The sequence below is a fragment of the Phacochoerus africanus genome, chromosome 10 (genome assembly GCF_016906955.1).
Source record: "Phacochoerus africanus isolate WHEZ1 chromosome 10, ROS_Pafr_v1, whole genome shotgun sequence".
Lineage (NCBI taxonomy): Eukaryota > Metazoa > Chordata > Mammalia > Artiodactyla > Suidae > Phacochoerus > Phacochoerus africanus.
This window is the reverse complement of record NC_062553.1, coordinates 78,104,077-78,119,872: the sequence shown is the minus strand read 5'-3', so window position 1 is coordinate 78,119,872 and position 15,796 is coordinate 78,104,077. Positions and strand designations below refer to the sequence as shown.

The 15,796-nt window shown below is 33.4% G+C and overlaps 1 protein-coding gene across 5 annotated transcripts in view; it reads right to left on the bottom strand.

The window, feature by feature from the left end:
• The window catches only part of LRBA (LPS responsive beige-like anchor protein), a 709,127-nt gene that overhangs the window by 491,949 nt on the left and 201,382 nt on the right, over positions 1 to 15,796 (bottom strand). For 4 of the 5 annotated variants that reach the window (XM_047799683.1, XM_047799685.1, XM_047799682.1 and 1 more), the window contains one exon: positions 11,283 to 11,344. In XM_047799683.1, the coding sequence (XP_047655639.1) occupies positions 11,283 to 11,344 (62 nt within the window). Of the gene's footprint in view, positions 1 to 11,282; positions 11,345 to 15,796 lie in introns of those variants that run through there. The other variant, XM_047799686.1, reaches the window with a different exon arrangement.

Sequence of the window (15,796 nt, the reverse complement as noted above, 5' to 3'; positions counted from 1 at the left end):
TTCAAATTTCAGATTTCCTTAAAACTGCATACATTTTCTTTAAGTTCATATTATGAAACGGCAACTTGACAAAAAATAGCTGGCTGATTAAAAAATGCATAATAGATGGAATACATGAGCAACTGCTAATATGTAATAATTGTCCCTTCCTAAACTATGCTGTTTTATATGTGTGTGTGTGTATAGATATGTATATGTATAAACACATATATTGCCATTATATTCTATCTGTACTAAAGTACTAAAGAACTATTTGATCTCAGAGTCTATAGTGTAAACACTTTAAATTGAAAGCATAAGTTAAATCTTGATCCTAAGAACCCTGATTACTCTGATTAAGCACTATTAAATTATATACCATGTATGAAAAAATATATGGTAATACAGCTGAAACTTCGCAGAGTTATTTGAGAGTCTGATACTAAAACAAAGACAATCTCATGCTTTCCACTTTTAATCTAGCCTTTTTATAATACTTTACCTTCAGTATATTAATTTGAATTAATAGAAAAAAATAAAAGGACTCAGCAAAACCAAGTAATAAGCAATAAAAGCTGAAAAACAGAAACCGAGCTGTAATCATATTAAAACAAAAGGAAAATATTATGATTAGAATATTTCCATTCATATATTCCCACTTTTTTTCTTTCTGCTTAATCCCAAATTTAAAAGACCCGTTGTAAAACGGTAGGGTGCCAAATTAAAGCACACTTTATTTTCAGACGTCTCCATACTCATAGGCTGACTTCCTGTCAGGAAGAGTTCCATTTCACTGAATACCCCAATCAGCAGGGAACTTGCAGAATTAAGTGCCAGTTGATATTACTTTGTTTTGCATTCACCACCCTTGAGAATAACGTTCAAAGATCTAGTTATATAGTCAGCATGGTATCATCCTTCTGACCAGACTGCCAAGCCACAGGGTGTACTGCTGGTTCCAAAAAAATTTACCTTAAAAGGTTGTGTTTTCTAAATCCTAGTGTGCTAGTGAATCAACAGGATACCTGTACTTCAGAATAAATCCTAAAGTTAAATTATGCTTCTCTTTGATTACAAAGCACTTTAAATTAATATTGGGAGGGTCTGCATCCAGACTCAAATAAAGATCAATTAATGTTCACTTATCCATCAACTTAAATATTTTATTTTTCAAAAGTGAAATGTAATAACTTAGATTTATTTTGTTTTTAATGTTTTGCTGTTGTTTAAAGACAAATGATTCCATCTTATAAAAGCAAGTTATATGTCATAAAGTGAACCAAAACAAATCTTTATTCATTTTTTTTACCATATTAGCATAACGTACAACTATTAAGCTGGTTTCAGATATTTGACAACTGTTAGTGTAGTTAAGATTTTTTATGATCAGTTAATATAGCGTGAATCTTGAACTACTCTCTCCAGCTCCCGCTGATTTCCCATCAATGCTTCAAAAGTCTCTAGTTCCTTCTCATAAGGTCAACTATGTCTAGAAATTTAAGATACAATAAATTTAAATTTCAATAAGAACACCTATGCTCAGAGTTTGTACATTATTAAGGCTAAAGAATTCACAGCAGCAGCTAAGACAAAACTAGACAATTGTACTGGAAGCCTATTTTTTGATCCCAATGTTAATCATTACCATATTGATTCTCGTCCATTCTCAATCAAAAGGCCATTAGCACTGACAAAGCTCAGAGACAATCAATTTACTTTCACCAATCTTCTATAAATACATTCTAAGAATGAAGAATAAATGCATCCAAATCTAAATAAAAGGAGGAGTAACATCATGAAAAGTTTGAAATGTTAAATTATACCGATCCTAGTTGGACCACGCTACATTTAAATTGGTCTTAAAGAATCCAATTACCCCTCGTTCCATTTACACTGGAGAAACTAAGGATGCTTTACAAAGAAAAGGGGATAATTTATTGACATTTCATACATTTTGCAAATGTGTTGCCATACAAGCACCTTTCGGCAGTTCAGAAATAGATTTTTCTCTTTTATGCAACCTCAGCAGAGAAAGTATTCATATACTGGGATAAAAACATCATTTTTAAGAGCCAGAGGTTCCACATTTGTCATATTCTCTTTGTTAGCAGAAGCTGTGATACCTGAAATGAATGGTGGATTATGTGAAGCTAGTGACTTAAAGATGACGAAAAAAATTCTACAGAAGAGAAAAATCTACAGGCACAAAGTGATTTCCTCATAAGAAGTCATCAGTTGAGACTATTTTAACAGGTCCTTTTGTGACTCTTCTCCACCCCCATTTTTGGCCACCCAGTGGCAATGTGTAACTTCCCAGGCCAGAGTTCAGATCCAAATAGTCATCGACCTAAGCTGCAGCTGCGGCAAGATTAGATCCTTAACCCACTGTGCCAGGCCGGGGATTAAACCCACCTCCCAGCACTCCCAAGAAGCTGCTGATCTCATTGCACTACAGCAGGAGCTCCATTTTGTGACTTTTTAACTGACTGTTCTGAGATTCAAAGCTGATCAGGTGAAAATGATTTAATATATACCATTTTCTTACTTTAAAACATTTGAGTAAGGATCGGGTAAGGGTCAGAATTAGGGTTTGGAGCCTTAAAATAAGGGCTAAGTTGCCTAGTCACTTATAATGGAGTATGATAATATGAGAAAATAGAATGTATACATGTATGTGTAACTGGGTCACCATGCTGTACAGTAGAAAAAAAATTGTATTGGGGAAATAACATTTAAAAAAATAAAATTAAAAAAAATAAATGTAAAGATTAAGATAAAAATGAATAGAGGAAGATAATTATTAAATAGAATGGTATCTGTTCTTTAGCTAAAATACTTTTTAATGAATGAAAAACTTAGGAATTAATGTTTAAAGGAGTTTTTTTTTTTTGCACCTGCAGCATGTGGAAGTCCCCGGGCTAGGGGTCAAATTGGAGCTGCAGCTGCCAGCCTACGCCAGAGCCACAGCAACACCAGACCCAAGCCACGTCTGCAACCTATCCTGCAGCTCACAGCAAAGCAGGATCCTTAACCCACTGAGCAAGGTCGGGGATAGAACATGCTTCCTAATGGATACTAGTCAGATATTAACCTGCTGAGCCACAACAGGAACTCCCTTAAAATGAATCTTACTTAAACATATTGATTTACTCTACAAATATGTATTTAAGTGATTATTATAATCTGATACTAATAAATAGCGTAGACAAAACAGACAATAAGAAATAGTTTACTGACCTCAAGGAGTTTTCAAACTAACAAAAGAAACAAAAATTATACTATAGCATAAGTACAAAAACAGCAATTATGTCTATACATTTAACTCTTCCTTAGCACCTAAATTTAACTCCAAGATGGAGTTCTCTAAATTAATATATTCACAACTCATAATCCAATGCTGGTAGCATCTAAGCCTTAAGAACTGAAGATGAATAAGAGTTAATAGGATTTGGAATTATCTTTATTCTAATTTACAGAAAAAAGGCAAAAAAAAAGAGACATATTAAATATTTTATTACATAATCTATACCAGAAAGATTTTTATATGTTCTCATGCCAAAAATACCTGTACATGTCAAAGACTGAGTTTTTCAGATCATATCAGAAGAAAAGCAAATTCCTTCCCCATCTATTAATTTAATGAATGTTCCTAAATATAACTACACAAACTACCAGCATTCCATTCTCCACTCATATCTCAGGGTTAAGGATCATCAACATAGATTCTTTTTGTTTACTATCTCTGAGAATTGCCTTAAACATAAATTAAATTTTAAAGAACATAGAAACACTACAACTGTCAGGCACCAGAGTAATTTCTTGACTCTTACTTCTTTAACCTCTTAAATGATGGCTTTGTATTCTTATTATATCTAATTTTTAATTACAACCTACCTCAAATCCTGGTTATCTGAATGAATGAATGGATAACCCACACAGCAACTGTATAATTTAGCTGTGTAACTATAAACAATTGCTAAATTTTTATTCTATTTAAAATTGTTAAAATTTTATCACTAAAATTTCATTACTTTGACAAATACTTATGGAGAGTTTCTTTCATCAGAAAGGTAGCATATGACATTCACGTACAGATTAATTTCATTCATTTGGACCTCTGGCACCTCTTTAAATGCCTAGCAAAGTTCATTTCTACAAATGGATCAATAATAATATATGTAATAGCACATTAATATAAAATATATTCTGACCTGAGTTTCTAGACTTTATGCTACATCCTTAAGCATGATTACAGAGCATAAATTACTGTAACATCGACTAAAACTGTAATGTGATTCACTCAACCAATGTAGGAAATAGCTATGTAATCAATTGATATGAAAATACTTGAATCCTCCCTTAAACTCATGGTTAGCTCTACATAAATACTGCAAAAATACATACATGTATATGTGTGTGTTATACACACACACACACACACACTCCTGGTCAAACTTAAGCTGTACACACACACACACACTCCTGGTCAAACTTAAGCTGTTCTAGAAAGAATACCATCTCTTACTATCAGTTCTGAAGATCTATCGCTTCCCAAACAACATATAAATTAAGTCCAAACTACCTAAAAAGGAAAGAGAACAAGTGACTTAGATAATTTCTTCTGAATGAAGTAAAAGTAATCACAGTGTTGCATGAAGAAAATAGCTACACTCATGCAAATCTAATGGTTTTCTATAACCACTATGATTGGAGAAGCAGAGAAAACCAGAGGCAGAATATCCAAAAAAGAGGCATTTCCTGAATTATTCACTGTCTCAACACTGATGCCTCTCCTAAATTATGGTTTACAAAAATTATCCAAACACACTGTGATCATAAAAAAGGTTTTGTGGTCAAATTTGCTAATGGTATTTTCATAGCAGCGTCAACAACACTTTGTTATATATATTTTACTCACATACACACACACACAAAAAAACACACATAATTACATGCATATACTAAAGGCCTTGAGGGGTCCTCCAATAAAGAAATCTAATTAAATTTAAACCAACCCTTTCCAAGCTTATTTACCATTGCATGCTTTTTTCACAGAACATCCATCATCATCACACAAGACACACTAGAGTTTGCTGTACTGTAAATTTTGGATAGTGAGGACTGATCAAACGAGTACCCAGCTACCACAAATCCAACCAAGAAAAATTATAGGTACAGGAAAGAGTGAAGGACACGCTTTAAGAACTTTAATATCAATTCCAATCAAATGGTAAAAAACATAGATGGAACCCAAAAAAGAATTTTTGACTGAAAGGCAAAGGGGCCTGAAATGATCTACTCATGAACAGAAATAAAAAGTTAGATTAAATAGGGATTAATAGTTTTTTCTGCTTCATTCCTAATTCCACTCCCTGCCCCTATCATTTGCTTCTGTTTTTCTTAAAGTTCTCAAAAAATTCTATGTCGTATTACAATTATTTACCTTACTAGATTAAAAGGAAGGGTTTGTCTTAAAAGCTTTCAGTACATGTCTGCCAAATAAAAAAAGCAAGGAAAATTCAGGGCAGATAAATTGAGACAAAGCTCTGTAGAAGAGACAGCATTTGAACTGAGACTGATAGACAGTGAAAACAAAAACTCAGAAGCGCTATTTGGAAATAGAGTTTATGGCTTCACAATACTGCTGCATAAAAACTTCACACCATAAGATTTCCTTATAGGTGAAAGAACACATAAGGAAGATAAGTAAACTTATTTATATTTCCAATAAGCAACTTAAACTCAAAATTCTTCTTGTGGGGTTAGCAAAAAGATAATCCATTGTGTTTTTTTGACTCAATTATTTCTTTTTAAAAACATACCATCTTCTTGGAGTTCCCGCTGTGGCTCAGCGGTAACGAACCCATGAGGATGCGGATTCAATCCCTGGCCCCACTCAGTGGGTTAAGGATCTGGCACTGCCGTGAGATGTGGTGTAGATGGCAGACATGGCTCGGATCCAGCATTGCTGTGGTTGTGGTGTAGGCTAGCGGCTACACTCAAATTCAACCCCGAGCCTAGGAACTTCCATGTGCCATGGGTGTGGCCCTAAAAAGAACTCCCCCTCAAAAAAGAAACATTTTCTTAATACTTAAAATAATGAGTTTTAGTATAAAAGGTTGAAGTATATCCTGAACACAGCACATTCTGAGGAGAACCAAAGCACCACAATTGAAAGAAATAAATTTCCATTTATATTAAGTTCTACAACAAGTAAAACACATGCACAATAACAGAAATCAAGTCCGTGACAACTTGAGGTGACAGAGAAGGGACTGATTACCAAAGCAAAGGGAACTCTGGACGGAAATGGTTGTTACATGGTTGTGTATATATCAAAATTCACTGAACTGGACCATGAAAATGCATGTAAATATATTGTATATTAATTATACTTCAATGAAGTTGATTTTTTTAAAGAGGTAAATCTGATTAAACCAAAAGAAAAATGAAAAAAAGATTTGATTTAAAAATAAATGTGACTACAGTATCTGGTAATGACAAAATAGCTGGCTTAATAAAAATGAACATTTCATACACACTTAATAATACACAAAAGGATAAGGGAATTTCATAATGAAAAATACCAAAACAGTGATTTATAATCAATGTTACCATTTATTTATTAATTATACAATTATAAATATTTGATTGAATGGTAATTATGCTGAATGTTGGAGATACAATAGAAAACAAACCACAGTGCTTGTCTTGAAGAAACTTAAAAGCCTCACGGAGAAAAGTAAAAATCATACATATTATAAGGTGGGTCAGTGAGTGCTCTTACTTAAGGCTTAGAGTTGTGGGGAAGAGAGGAGTCAAAGAAAGCTTTCCAAAAGAGATTGCAGTTTAGCTGGGGGCTGAATTATTTATTATTTCACAGTCACGGAGAAGCTATCATGTGCCAGGGACTGTGCTGAGTACTAGGCAAGCTTCACTGGACCTAGAGTACAGAGAGGAAGACTGGCAATAAAAAAGTAGTAAACTAGGGAGTTCCCTGGTGACCTAGCAGTTGAGGACTCCACATTGTCACTGCTGTGGTGCAGGTTCAGTCCTGGCCTGGAGAACTTCTGCATGCCATGGGCACAGCCAAAATAAAAAAAGTAGCAGACTAGCATGTGTATACTTAAAATCTGCAGTACATTCTACAATGAGTGCTAAGATGAATACATGCAAAAAGACACCAACTATAGATATGATACTATGAGAAGAGGATAATTAAGCTGAGTTCTGAGTGATGAGAAAAATCCAAAAATTAGTCATCTAATTTGAAGGAGGGAAATTTTAGGGAAAAGAAAAGCATATGCCATGACACAAAATTATGATGGCACACTTGGGTGACTTTAAATAGTTCAGTAAAGACTGAAAATAGATACAAAGTGATGAAAAGTGAGGCCCAAACAGTAAGAGAGGCCTAATATGAAAGATGTCCATGTGCCAGGGTATAGAACTGGTTCACGTTCCCCCTTTGGTTTTTGTTAAATGATCTGCTTTACTCAAAACACTCACTGTAACTATAAAAAGGAAAAATCCATGGAATAAAAAGTCAGTATCAGTAGCATTAATGTCACATGTCTAAAATGAATAAACTTAGAAGGGAGAAGAAAACTAGAATTAAAGAAAAGAAATTACAGGAGAATAATGAAAAAGAGGAGTATTTTCCTATAAAGAGTGAGGAAAAATTTAAATGGCAATAATTCGAACACAAAATAGACATTAAAGAATCATATGAATGGTGATAACTGGTTCTTATTATAATTTTAAAATTAGTAATTCAGAGATATAAAAAGAAACTAATCGAAAGTAGCCTAATCTTCTATCACCAGCTTCAGGCAAAGGAAAATTTTTCCAAAATAGCAGCAATCTACATATCTGGATGAAAAGTGTATTAAAGAAAAATCATGCTAACACTATGTTTTAAATTAACTTTTGCTGCTAATTAATTACTCAGACAGGATGCCAGACCAGACTACATGATGCTTCTAGTTTTTCTATATACCTCTATGCATTTCTGATAAATGGGAAAAGAATAGATGACCTGGCAGAAGGCTCAGACAATAATATGTGATTTACAGGACATGAATGCAGCTACCATAAGATTTATCTGACAGCCCTCTCCGATAGTGGACTGTTGAGTATCCGATGGAATGATTTCTAGTCTTGAAAGTCTACTACTGAGTAGCCATACACATTATTTATTTATTAGATGTTTTGGGTTGAAACCATTTTTAAATGATGCACTTCACAATGCACCGTCATAAATTTAGTTTTAAACCCAAGAAGGGAGGTAGTGTTATTGGAATGTATGTCAGACTGAATTAGGATGAGCAACACAACGCTTTTATAAAGTGGCCTTGAATGCAATGTCAATTCTTTCAAAAATGATATTAATGTCAAATGAGCAGAATACAAACACTTTACACAATGCTGGAGTAATAGTACTTGAAATATTTATTTAACATTTTCTTTAAATTCATATAGATTTCTATGAGATTTATACACATACACTACAAATATGGGGCAAAAATAAGCCTCACGCTTCGAAAAAGCTGAACCTAAAATATAATAAAGAACTTAATTTTTTGTGTGTATCAGAGAATATGCAGTTTCCTGAAGAATGTATATGTCTTATTTTTAAGACGTAAAGAAGACAAATCAGGCTTTAGAGCTTAAGTAGTTCTTGAATTATTTTACATGGGATTCAATATATGACTAAACCTAATTTAATAGGCCATAAGTATTAATACAACTTTACTCAAAAACAATATACTGATTATTTTAAGAAAGCTTTTCAATTCCAATAACATTTTGCCCCTAAAATGTTAAAATTTAGATAGGATAAAATATGAAATGGTGTCTAATCAACCTATTAATGAATGAGAGGGTACTGAAAAATATAATCCTAGTTGAAGCTTTAATAAAATATATGTGATCTGTTTGGTCTTAATGACAGCAAACCAAATGTGATCATTTCCTCATTCCTTGAATTTAGGCTCTAAACTTTCTTTTGTAATTAATATGGAAAATTTAAACACTTTGTTAAAAAGAATACGAAGAGAAAATAAGTTTTAAAAAGATTCAAGAAAAATAATCAGAACATGGCCGATTGCCATAAAATTAACATCAACTAATTTGTAAAGTTTTAAATCAAATTTGCAGATGTTAAGTTCATAAGCATATCCCATTATTTATGTGATTAAAAAGGAGTTTTTGACCTGATCTTTCGATCTTTTGCACTCAATCCTCTCAATCTCTTCTTTAAAAATTCATTAAAATTTTAGAAAGATGCTAGCTTTTCACTTCCCACCTTATCTCAGACTAAAACAAAATTATCAATCAATCTCAAGCCATCCCCACCCAATATCTGCAAAATGTCAACTTTAAATTCAATTTCATATCTCTTAAGCTTTCATGTAGAAAAAGACAGTTCACTTCTTAACAAAATAAATCACTTTTGTGATTGCCAATCTGACCTCTTTGAATTAGGAAAATTCAAAGTGAAAAATGTAATTATCACCCCAGAACAATCTGTATACATCTGGAGCTAATTCTGGCTTCATTTTTCACATCATTTTTCACACTGTGCTTCATCTTAGAGAGATGCCATGGAACTTTTGAAGAACTCATAAAAAAAAAAAATGTTAAGAACTTCAAATAAACCAATCATGTATTACATTCAAACAAAACTTTGAGATGATCTGACTTTTGCAATTTACTCTACTAAGTGATCTTCACATTCCATTTGATTGGAATAGTATTAAACAAACTATGACATAATTGACAAATAGGTATATTAAAACATGTCATTCTTTATCTTTTCAGCTCCTAACATTCAACTGTGTAATATATTATATTTGAAGCCACTTTTATATACCAAAAATATATTCAATTCTTAACTAGAAAGTGAAACTTCATTATCAAAATTCACCTATGAAATAATTACATCACTATAAACAACAAATTCATACTCCTGTAAGGATACATATAAAACTGTAAGCAAGTGCTTCTTATAGTAAGGGTAACTTTATGTCAGTATATGAATGGCATATGATAATTTCCATTCAAGAAATAAACAACCAATTATTTCAAATCTGATTACTCAATAGGAATTTTTATCCAGTGAGCTTTTAATGAAATGGAGTTTTCTAAAGGAGATAATTAAATTATAAAAACATGATTCTCACTAAATCTAAGAATAATAAGCCTACTACAAACAAAACTACTCTTCACAAGTTCATTATAAAAATCCATTAGATGTAATCTCTAGAAGTAATTGTTCTTATTGCATTTCATTGACAATACACAGTATTGATCTTTCACACCTTATATGATTCTTTAATTTGTATTCATGGAATGTCCATCAGCACAGTCTAAATAAATTTAGCAATACAGGCACTAAAATGAATAAATCGATGCAAAGAAACATTAATTTTGCATTATCCTTATTCGTCAGGCAAGTAAACCATAAGAGTTGTAAATGAAGGTCAAAGGTTTTGAAATGGGTCAGAACCCTTGACCTCTAGACCAATACCCTTCCTATTAAAAAGGGCTATTTTAAAGTTTTAAGTAGGGGAATTTACTACCAGCAAGATATCATTTTTAAAAGACTACAAAGAAAACTCTCAATAAAAACATTCATCTGTTTAACGGCTGAACAGAAAAGAAAATATCACAGGACACATGATTTTTACATAAGGTTTTTAAAAAAAAATCATTAAAGCTTACCACATGAGGTATAAGGTTTCTGAATTTCTGAACACTGAAAGTAATCTTGTTTTTAAGAATTTATTCACTACATCTTATTATGGTGGCTGCCATATTTTTGTTGATGTTTCCCCAAATCAACTGTGTATGTCAAAAATAATTAGCAATGACACGAATTCAAAATTATTTATCACTCATTTTATAACCTCTGCACAAAAGGGAAGTAAACCCATTATTCCCAGGGGAGTCAGAGTGGCACTTCACAAGGTATTGAAATAAATCTGTTTCTATAACCTTAATAGATGAAGCAAAGAAATTTAGGCATCTCAAGATCATTTGATCTGGACATTTTTAAATGGGACTCTAAAAACCTCTGTTTCTAATTCATCTATCTGCTTTCTCTCAACACTCTGTTAAAATTATCTGTTAGTACCAAACACAAGAAGTAATCCTTTTGCAATACAAATAAAATTATTTTAAAGCTGCAAACTCAAAATTCCATTATAGCAAAAATTCCTAATCAAACAATTTTTACTTCCTTGCAAAATGAATCCATTCAAGAATCTACTTTTAATTCAACATTCATTCTTGTCACTCACCTGAGAGCACAGGAGCATAACCAACTCCACAACTGAACTACTAGACTTCATGCAAACCAGACCTATTTTAAAGAGAATTAAAAAAAAATTACAAAGTAAAAAAATACTACTACTACTACTACAGAATTAACTTCTTATACAACTTTGTCCAAATCGGTTTTGTAAAGTAAAATTTAACATCTTAACTAAAAACCAAATCTGTACATATTTGACTACATGAGTAAACAAAATATTCTGTAATTACTTTAAATCTGGCATCAAAACTACAACAATTTTTGGTAGCCTATTTCACTTCAGCTTTCAAATTACTAAAACATTTATTACAACTTCATATATAATGACATTTCACAATACTCATAGCAATGTGTGCAACATATGCCGTATTGATCAATATCGTCTAAATTTTGTTTTGGAGAGAGTTGATTGTTATACATGCAGAGAAGGGAAATGGCTCCCTGACCTTTGCTTTCTCCACCACACTCTCTCCCTTCAACCCTCTAGCTATCAATCAAGTTTCCATTTTGTTTCATGGCAGCAGACATCCCAAACACTCTTATTAGTACCTTGACCTGTGACCTCACACTAAACCTTAACAGAAGTGCAAGCCATTGTCTGTTATATATTCTTGATTTTTTATAAATAAATTCATTTATATTTTCTCTTTTAGGTTCCATTTGGGTTCACCAAAAATGTCTCAGGAAAGAAGTTTTAGACACCTATATAAAGAATTAATTCTGATTAACAACAAGCTCTAAAGTAGTTTATTCAAGGAACATTTTATCACTAGTATCTTAAAAGGGCAATGCCAATAATTAAAAGCACTAAATAGCACTAGTAATAATTAGAAAAAATACAGGTTTTTTATTCTATATTTTTCTAAGCAAAAGTAAGTTTAAGTCCACACTAACCTTAGTAACTAAAATAATTCCTTGTGACTCTTTTGCATCCCACAGAATCACTTTCTTTCCTTCTCCCCATTAAAGTTCTCGAGGGCATCCTATCCCACTCTATTTCCTTTCTTTCATCATCTTGCTCTGTGATTCTTTCTCCTTCCCTCTCTCAGTCATGATGCCTCACAGAGGCTAATGGCACATATTGACATTCTGCAGCCTTACACATAGCATTCAAGTTAAACAGGTTGTTCACCCCCTTCACTTTTTAGAAAAGTGAGAGCCATTTTTCTCCATGACTGCAAAAATGTATAACATAGAAATGATGGCAACAGTGTCCTCACAGGCATGAAGATTAGCTATGAACATCTGCATGCTGCATTAAGCAAGCACACTATTAACTGGACTGAACTGTAATTTCTGCAGAGCTAAGATAAGCATACCTTGTCAGGATACTGTCAAGGCAGGAAGGAAGGCCCCAGTAATACTCCACCCTTACTGCTAGTGTAGCCCTTTTCATAAAATGTAAATAACTATAGGAAGTTCCATACATTTCAACGTCAAAAGCCACACTACCAGCAAATAAATTCAGGTCTTTCTACAACTAGGTCATTATTCCTTATTGCTCTATTCTAGAGGAACCAAAATTCCGACTAACTTTCCTTTTATGGCAAAGCACTTGGGCCCTATCTGGCTCAGCCTTCTATATCCACTCAAATAACAAACAATAATGATTAAAAGGGCCTTTGGGCCACTCGAAATTCCAGAGATTTCTAGGTGTTCTTTTGTCTCTCTAGAGCATGTCATAGGATAGTTCAGTACTTAACACTTGCAAAAAGTTACTTCAGGAGTTCCCGTCGTGGCGCAGTGGTTAACGAATCCGACTAGGAACCATGAGGTTGCGGGTTCGGTCCCTGCCCTTGCTCAGTGGGTTAAGGATCCGGCGTTGACGTGAGCTGTGGTGTAGGTTGCAGACGCGGCTCGGATCCCGCGTTGCTGTGGCTCTGGCGTAGGCCGGTGGCTGCAGCTCCGATTGGACCCCTAGCCTGGGAACCTCCATATGCCACAGGAGCGGCCCAAGAAATAGCAACAACAACAATAACAACAACAAAAGACAAAAAAAAAAGTTACTTCAGTCTTATTTCTCAATAATAAAGATCAATAATAAATATTAACAAGGGAGAGGAAGGTTGATATAACCCCTGATCAAGGATAGTAAGATGTCAAATAACACTTCACAGTTTGATTAGAACAGTTCATGTATCTTTTGGAGTGGGGTTTTGTAGATTTATAAAGAATGGGTAAGGGGTCAGGGTGAATGATACGTTAAATATTTTTTCAAATTATTTTTATTTTTTATTTTTATTTATTCTTTTTAGGGCTGTACCTATGGCATATGGAGGTTCCCAGGCTAGGGGTCAAATTGGAGCTGTAGCCACTGGCCTACACCACAGCACAGCAGTGTGAGATCCAAGCCACATCTGCGACCTACACCACAGCTCATGGCAACAGATCTCTAACCCACCGAGTGAGGCCAGGGACTGAACCAGCGTCCTCATTGTTACTAGTCAGATTCGTTTCCACTGAGCTGCCACAGGAACTCCTGCTATGTTAAATTTTAAATTTAATAAGAAAGGGCTTCAGAAGACAAGAGAGCTTATATTAGACCACTAATACTACCCTCCCTGCTTAAAGGGCATTGATTCTACAAACACAAATATATAACCTTGGTAGTAAATAAAAAGGAGATAATCCCAATAGGGACATGGTATCAAACTGCAAAATTTAATCACGTCTCTAGTTGTAACCTCAATTTTTGCCTTTTGGTGGCAATGCCTGCACAGATGACAAAGTAAAAAATGAATTATAAACCAATAAACTTGTCTTCAGACCTATATTCACATTCTAAGAATTATCCAAAGGAAGGCCTTATAACAACACTTTGAGTGAAGTTGTTAAGTCTTTGGGCAAATATCAATTTTCATTTTATACACACACAAATCCTATTATTGTCCAAATTAGCAGAAAGCAAACAAGTTACTGTAGGCTCAGAGATCTGACTAGGTTCATAATCTGACCCATGGGTTCAGTTTGCTTGGTGTTATCATTGGTTTTTCAACAATATGGAATTTTAGTCTCTTCAAAAAGGGCAAAGTGGGAATGCCAAAGGCAAGTTTTATACTCTTCTGGTATTTCATGAAAAAAGATCACTGCAATTTCTTCACCGGTGACTACTTAACCAACGACTATTACCACTGCTTTGCTTACTACTAAACTCAGAAGTATTAAATGACTTACCAGATATTAAGCTAGCAACTTGTGAACCCACTGAGATATCTAAGCTCTGAAGCATACCATGAAAAACAGTCATGAGCATTTACAATCTGGACCATAAGAACCTGACTTTTGTTTTATTTATTTATCTTAAGTCACCTTAAATAATTTACAGAAAGATAAAGGGATGGTGTAAACATTATTAGACGTTTTAATGAGAATTTACACATAATAAACTCAAATTTATTTCCCATTTTCCAGGTTCTGAAAGTATTGGTCTATAATTTGAATATAATTAACTATTCTTCATACATCTGTAAACATGGTATTCATCTATACATATGAATTTAAATTTCAAGTAAAATTCTAATAGGAGCAACAACTTTATCATGAATTCTGATTCTTCTTGAACTAACATCTTCAAGTGCAATTCTTTGGAAAAGTTGGATTATTCAAAATTTTGTTGTAGAGACAACAGCCATTTTCTTTTCTCTCAAATTGCAAAATATTTCCTTCTTTAGATTATAAACACCATTTAGAAATATCAAGCCTCTCAATTTTTTCACTTCTACATGAACTTTTCCTTCCACCCATCTTCATGCATACACTCATATTATATTTGTTCACTTATAAATGGCACCAAGTAAATGATGCATAGTCATCACAAACAAAGGATAGTCACACGCCTTTTTAGCAAAATGAAATGCTCCAGGTTCTTGTCACAAAACATTGCATAAATTTTGTAGAATAGAGTCCTTCCTGTTGAATGAAATGATGCTGAGAAAACCAATTTCCTTTTTGTCCACAGAAATATACTGAGCACTAGTGAAGTAATGATTTTGATAAAAATTATGAGTACTGCTCCTTGTCGCTTCAAATTCATCCACAGATGGTCTACTAATTATAAAAAGTCTTAACTTATTTTTTTCACCTGACCACTGTGGGCAGGAAATAAAAAATTCTGCATTCTTAACTGTATTCGTAAAAGCTAAAAATAAGACCATGAAGATGATATCCAGACTTTATACCAATATTTCTCAACATTTTTAAGGAGCCATTTCAGACTATTTTTTCTTAACAGTGCCCCAGTATAATTTAATACTAAAGATAAACTGGACAAGATGTGCTGTGGTCCACTGGAAAGTCAAAAATCATTGTAATATCTAAGATATTTTTGTCCTGCCCAAATACTAATTTCTTATTCCATTGAGAAAACAAATGCATATCTTAAAACATAATGCAATACTTTGGACAACACAGTAAGAAAACTGAGGATGATCCAAGAATGATGACTTATTTTCCTATGCCCCATGCTTCTAAGGGAAATTCTAATATTCTTGTTGTCTTATT